The 6,597-nt window shown below is 34.1% G+C and overlaps 1 protein-coding gene across 2 annotated transcripts; it reads left to right on the top strand.

Annotated features, from left to right (window-relative positions):
• Nucleotides 1-268: 268 nt before the first annotated feature.
• On the top strand, nucleotides 269-6,244 carry LOC114308770 (P-loop containing nucleoside triphosphate hydrolases superfamily protein). Of its 2 annotated transcripts, XM_028254428.2 has the most exons (8): nucleotides 269-557; nucleotides 944-1,048; nucleotides 2,765-2,842; nucleotides 3,310-3,460; nucleotides 3,612-3,682; nucleotides 3,905-4,001; nucleotides 4,180-4,379; nucleotides 5,792-6,244. In XM_028254428.2, exons 1-8 carry the CDS (start codon nucleotides 393-395, stop codon nucleotides 6,041-6,043), a joined length of 1,119 nt encoding a protein of 372 aa, XP_028110229.2. In that variant the 5' UTR covers nucleotides 269-392; the 3' UTR covers nucleotides 6,044-6,244. The 2 variants fall into 2 exon arrangements, with proteins under 2 accessions (XP_028110229.2, XP_028110230.2); XM_028254429.2 differs by lacking the exon at nucleotides 2,765-2,842 and having other exon boundaries at nucleotides 272-557.
• The last annotated feature ends 353 nt before the right edge of the window (nucleotides 6,245-6,597 follow it).

Raw genomic sequence — 6,597 nt, 5'->3', positions numbered from 1 at the left:
ATTCTCTCCATTCCACCTCTAAAAACAAAAAGACCTAGTCTTAATCTCGTTTGCCAATTTTTAATTTTAGTTTAAAAGTTAAAAATATATAAATAAATAAATAAAAAGTTAACAAATAATAAATTATACAAAAAAAAAATCAAATATTTAATTAATTTATTTATTTATTTATTTTTACATATCTTTCATAAAAAATTTAAAAAATTACTTCAAACATATTAATTTTTACTTCATATTTTAACCAAAAAAAAAAAAAAACTAAAAAATTACAAAAACAATCCCACTACAGAGCCCGAATTAACTTATCCCACCCGGGGCGTTAATTAACCACACAACCAATTTAGGTGAAAGACAGTTTTGACTCTGTTTTTTGAATTACTGGGTAGCAGCCGATGGCGGCGACGGCTAGTTTTATTCGAAAGTTAGGTGGTGCAGTTAAGAAAACACCGGGAAAGAGAGGGTCGAGCTGGTATACTCCTCATATGGCTGCTGCATCTCGCGCTATATTGGAGCGAATTCCATTGGTTGATCTTGTCCTTGAAGTCAGAGATGCAAGGGTGAGCTATATTTACGCTTTTCTTTTCATGCTTTGCTTTTAATTTTACACATAGTACTAGTAGTAGACCAACTGTTTGATGAAATGCCTCAATGGATCTTTTTTATGTTTCATTTGTGTGAATTTAACTGTTTTGTGAACTGGGTTTGTGTCAAAATTGCTCTGTGCCAGCTGGTTATGGTCTTTGATGGAGTTTAGTGTGGTGGATTGAAGTGGTGTAGGGTGAGAGAGTTTTAAGTCACAGTTCACAGTTTTTATTTTTATTGTTTCAATCATGAATGTGGTTTCTTTTCTTTTTTTTGCGGCCGCTGGGGTTGGGAGTTTTAAATGAAAATTTAAATTTTGTGCATTCAGGTAACGTTAGTATGTCTTTTTGGTTAATTTCAGGTTCCGTTGTCTTCAGAATATGAGCTGCTGAGAAACTTCCCACATTCCTCGAGGCACATTATAGTCTTGAACAAAATGGACCTAGCTAGTCGCTCGCAGATGAAGGTCATTGTTTTTTTCTTTTACATATTCTTTTAGTATTTCCTTAGAATAAATAGCTTTTAAATGTTCAATTAAACATATTTAAATGTTGGTTTAAAATTACAGTGGGAGTAGTGAATGATTGGAGGACATAATATGAAAATTTTACTATATTAATCTATTTTGGGAACAGTGAATATGTAAAATTTTATGTGACCTCAAATAATGTGGAATAAGTATGAAGATTTGTTCGGAAAAGCTATAGATAAGTTCAGGGGTTATGCTGAGCTTACAGTCCTTGGTAATATTAAATTCCTTGAATTGATCTGTTTACATTGGAATTTTGCTATTAGAATCAGCAGATTTAAGAGAAAAATGAATGTGAAGTATGCCGTGAGTAAACTACTTCATTTAGTTTAGGGATAATTATGCTTTTAGAGCTTTGAAGCTTGTAAGTGCTGGAACTTTTTTTTTTTTTTTTTTTGATAAATAAGTGATGGAACTTTTTAAGCTCAATCATTTATCATAAGATTTGGATATGAGTAACTCAAGCTGGATCACCCCAAACTTTCCTGTTGATAGTCCAAGGGTTTGAACATGTGGAAGGTTTTGTAGTGTGCACATACCAATGTTTCCTAAAGTTTTGAGGGATTCTGAATGACATGGTGTGCAGGATTTCGGAACTCAACATGTGTGGAACTTGCCCAACCTCATGCTTGCCTTATTTTATGTATTTTGGTGTCTTCATTGCAGTTGTCACTATTTTCCAATTAAATTAACCTCTTTATATTTAGTTGAGTTGACTTCAAATTGGTCCAGAAGTATCCAGCCCAAAGCTAATTAGTCCACATGTCAAATTGTCAATGATATGATATCCAATATAAACAGTTTTTCAATAGAATTTGCTAACTCTAATGCATAATCATACAATTTGACACTGATTGTGCACAAACAGATTAAGAATGTATCATGATCAACCTGCACACAACCCATGCATTAAGAGTCATCCTCAGCCTTATTGGCAACCTGCTTAAGGAACTTTTCTTACGCAATTTTTAAGAAAGATGGAGCAGGTAAGTATTAAACTAAGTCATTCAGTAAGCCTACTAGAAACATGAAAATAAAACTGGAATGAATTTTTGGATAGATAAAAAATGAAACAGAAAAATTACTAAACTAATAGAAAACAAGAACACTGAATCATTTTTTAGAAATATTGTTTTCATTGTTGTAACTTTCTAGAAAGATGAAACATAAAATTTATCGAACAGACCCCTTCCTTAAGTTAAAATATGAAACACTTCTACTTATTAGTCTGTCCTGACTCCAAGTAGTCTGTTATTATATTCACTGAACATTTTTTAAACTCCGCAATTTTCGGAGGGTCAGATCATTTTTCCCTCAAATCCAATAGTTGATCCTTAACTGTATCCCATTTTGAAAGGAAAAGCATGAGTTTGGAAGTAGTTAATTCTTTTAAGCCCATTCAAGGAATATATATTTTGAAAGAAGCAACTTCAGGAAGTGACACAGTTATGATCAACAGGCAAGGTGTAATTTCTGTTATGTGAAATTTTATCTCGTGTATGCCTGGTGCAAATGTTTTTTTTGAGAAAAGGAATTCCTCTGTACTAGTTACATGTACTTCAAGAATTTTGATTTCGATAGACTCATTTGGCAAATTGGCATTAGAATGATTTATATTTCATATCAATTTTTACATATTTGATACCCTTACAGGCATGGAGGTCATATTTTGAACAACAAAACTCCATTTCTTATGGAGTCAATTCTCATAATAAGGAGAACATCAAGGAGGTACAACTCTTTCACAATGCATTTAACAACGGGGCATTGGACCACCCGTTGAAATGAAATTATTTCATTGTGTTATAGAATATATCATCTGAGTATATTTCATTAAAGAGGGCATTTGCAATGAACTCGTTTTGTTCTTACTTAGCAGTGAGTCACTGTGCAGTCACATATATTGGTGCACTGAAAAATGCAATTACCTCTTGAACAGTTCTAAACATGGATTGTAGAAACTTATTTAAGATTTGTTTCTCTCTTCTTTTGTTTGAACTTGGGGTTTACTTGGTAAGGATTACTTTTGGTCATTATTTATAGGTGACTCTAGTCTGAACTTCGTGTCCACAACGAAAGTCCCAGAATATCTTCATCTATGAGAAGGCAATAAAGCACATTGTTCTGTAGTTGATTCTCTCAATTCAACCTTAGTTTATCAAATTTAGTAGCATTTGATTGGAGTTCACATTTTACAGTTCCTGAACTTTTTACGAGCCCGAGTTAGAGAATTGAAGAAGATTGATCATGCTAATCACACCATAACAGTGCTGCTAGTTGGGATTCCAAATGTTGGCAAGTCAGCCCTGGCCAACTCCTTGCATCATATTGGGCGGATTAGTGCTTCGGGTACTTCAACCTTATTAAATCCTATTATCCATTACTAATTTTCTAATTAAAAAGTTTGATTTAGAAGAACTAATTTTCAAGATTCTTTTTTTCGTAAAAAAAAAACATGTATTTATGGTCATTAATTTGGTGGCATATTTTTATTTTTAAGAGAAAGGAAAGTTGAAACATGCAACAGTGAGTCCGCTGCCAGGGGAGACAAAAGATATCAGCAGCTTGAAGGTGTGTAATCTTTCTTTCTTCTATGCCTATATTGCTAGAATTATTTGGGTTGGGAATTATAGCTAATGCATTCCAAATTCTCTTGTTATTTCATCTTCTCTTAAAAAATGGTCATAAGAGAAGACCTTTGTTATGCTGAGGTTTTTCAGCATGTCACTTTTCTTTCAGCTTCCTTTCTGTATGTGTTTATCATGTAATAGCTGAGTTGATTTTTATTTTCAGATTGGTAGCCATCCCAATATTTATGTCTTGGACACCCCTGGGGTTTTGCCTCCAGAGATTCCTGATGCTGAGGTGTGTTCGAAACTTGCTTTAACAGGTATGGTTAATGAGAAATTGTCTTTCTTTTGTGATCAAACATGGTGAAAAACAATGGGCTAGAGTTACTCTCTCAAGCCACACAAAATTCTCTCCCATTTGGGATTTGGTTAGATAATTGAGATCTTTAGATTTTTCAGCAACTCTGCTCTGATACATGCTTTAAATTTGAAATGCAGGGGCTATTAATGACTGTTTAATTGGGGAAGCAGAACTAGCTCAATATTTTTTGGCTATCCTCAACTTGAGTGATGAATACAAGCAATGGTCAAAATTTTCTACCACTGCGAGTGAAAAATTATCAAATGACAAAGTCGAAACTTCAGTTGACTCTGAGTTGGACAAGAGACGGAAGCAGTATGCCACAGATCACACACAGGTACAAACATTTCAGTGATCAACTTATCATGTAATTTGAACAATTTGTATTACTGAATAGGGAAGATAAGTAAATCTTTACAATGTTTCTTTTTTTCCCCATGTAAATCATTTTCTGCAGGAAAATAGAAAAATAAAAGATTGTCTTCTAAAATCTAAAATTGGTAAATGAAGGATATGACTCTCTTCAGTAGAGAAATGCGGTAAAACAACATCAACCCAATTCTTAATAAACAATAAACAGGAGATCAACTAATTTCCAAAAATCACCTATGATATTCCAGTCGTCATCACAAAAATATTTTTGATTGGGTTAATGGGATAACCAACTGAAAATGAATGTTCTCTTGGGAAAACAAAATGAGCAATGGAAAGCCCCACTGTCTTTTCAAATTGATCTGTTTTGCCAAACAAAAGACTTCCAATTTTAAGTTTTCACTAACAGCACTTCATTTTACCTTTTGGAAGGAAGCAAAGAAAGTGCTAACTAACTTAAAGGCTTACAGTATTGTTTTAGTTCTTGTGTTTAGGTGCTTTATTGCTGTTTCTTCTTACATTTTTCGACATTATGAGTTTGGGGGGTGGGCATGGAAGATTGATAACATAATTTTTGGATGAGGTAGAGTGAAGACAAGTTGGATCAATTCTAATATTTAACTAGGTAAGCTTGAGGTTCACTTAAGATTGAGCAGCATCATGCTGAAAGCACAGCAAAACACATAAATAATAGATGGACCTTTTGTTACCGGAAGCAATATTGGGTGGAAAACTTGTTTTTCTGAAAGGATGCTTCAGAAATGGGGAGCACTTTGCTTCCAAGTATGACAATGAAGTGTGTTTTAAAACCAAAACGTTCATGTTTCCCACTTGCACCCCTTGTGCATCACTGCGGGGGGAGAGAGAGAGAGCAGGTGTGCGTACCGCTGCAAATCAACCAAGCTTCAAGTAAAGCTCAGCTTGTTTATTATTTATTTAAATAATAGGATAAATAAGTATTAAAAAATATGAAAGGTGTTATATAATTATATTATACATATTTAATATGGAATAATATTTAACGAGCCGACTAAGTTTGATTATTAAGCCGCTTTTTCTTCATTATCCAGCTTTGAGCCGAGCCGAGCCGAGCCGAGCTTTAGCCATACTTGTTTTCGAACTTGATAAACAAACGAGCTGAGCTTGAGCCCTGCAAAGCTCAGCTCGGTTCGTTTGCAGCCCTACCATGATTCCTCATTAAGGTTTTAATCTTGTAAACAAATCTCCAGGGTTGGTTGCATTGCCTTCATTACAACTGCTATTTTCTTGTTTTCCATCTAACAGAAAAAGACAAAGAACTCTCTTTTGGTTTTGTAGCTCCAATCCTATTCTATCCTATTCTTCATCTGACAATGGCATTCATGATTGTTCGTACAGGATTTTGTAGTGCACGATGTTCGTCGAACTCTCTTTGAGGCAATTTCATCTTTTCATGGTAATCTTGAAGACGGAAATGATTTATTGAAACTTATTGAAGCCCAGTTTGCAGCCTTGCGGAAAGCTTTACGGGTGCTTGAAGAATCAGATGCCGAGGATGGCCGTGGTAAGGTTGCTGCCAAGTTACTGAATCTGTATCGTACCGGAAGGCTGGGGCATTATACCTTCGACCCTGTTCCAATGAAATCTTGATAGATATCCTTTTTGCTTTGAAATATATTATTGCTATCTTCTTCACCTTTGAGTAAACATTATTCTTTGTATATAGTTCCAAATATAACAATTCATTATCTTGTTCTTAGTAATCTCATGGTTAGGTTGAGCAAGGAATCTGTAAAATCTGTAATTCGATTCGGTTCAATCCAATCTGATAGGTTTTGATTGGTTTTTTGAGTCCGTGGTTTGATTCTGAATTGAAAAATTAAAAGTCCATAGTCCACAGATCGAACCTGGATTGAACCCCACAGTTTCGGATTGAAACCGATCTAAACCGTGTACAAATAGCCTATATTTATATTATACACCCTCCTAACATAGTATCTTCGTTTACTCCATATAAAACCTAAACCCAAACCTAAACCCGTATAATATCTTTTTTTATTGCTTTTGTTTGTTAGTTTTTAGTTTTAATTTGTAATGGTCTAAATATTTATAATGAAATCAGTTTTCTTATGGTGATTTAAATTCTAAAACAATATGTCACTATTATGGAAATACATGTTGCTATTGTGGAACTAATATGATGC

Source organism: Camellia sinensis, chromosome 2 (genome assembly GCF_055761805.1).
Source record: "Camellia sinensis isolate YWXY chromosome 2, ASM5576180v1, whole genome shotgun sequence".
Lineage (NCBI taxonomy): Eukaryota > Viridiplantae > Streptophyta > Magnoliopsida > Ericales > Theaceae > Camellia > Camellia sinensis.
The sequence above is the reverse complement of the archived record's forward strand: the minus strand, read 5'-3'. Positions and strand labels throughout refer to the sequence as shown.

What these genes read in the sequence shown, in the direction of transcription:
- LOC114308770 (XM_028254428.2), top strand. Translation starts at nt 393, where the DNA reads ATGGCGGCGACGGCTAGTTTTATTCGAAAGTTAGGTGGTGCAGTTAAG. An exon ending in CTAGTCGCTCGCAGATGAAG is followed by an intron (nt 1,049 to 2,764) that starts GTCATTGTTTTT and finishes ATACCCTTACAG; the next exon opens with GCATGGAGGTCATATTTTGA. An exon ending in ATAAGGAGAACATCAAGGAG is followed by an intron (nt 2,843 to 3,309) that starts GTACAACTCTTT and finishes CACATTTTACAG; the next exon opens with TTCCTGAACTTTTTACGAGC.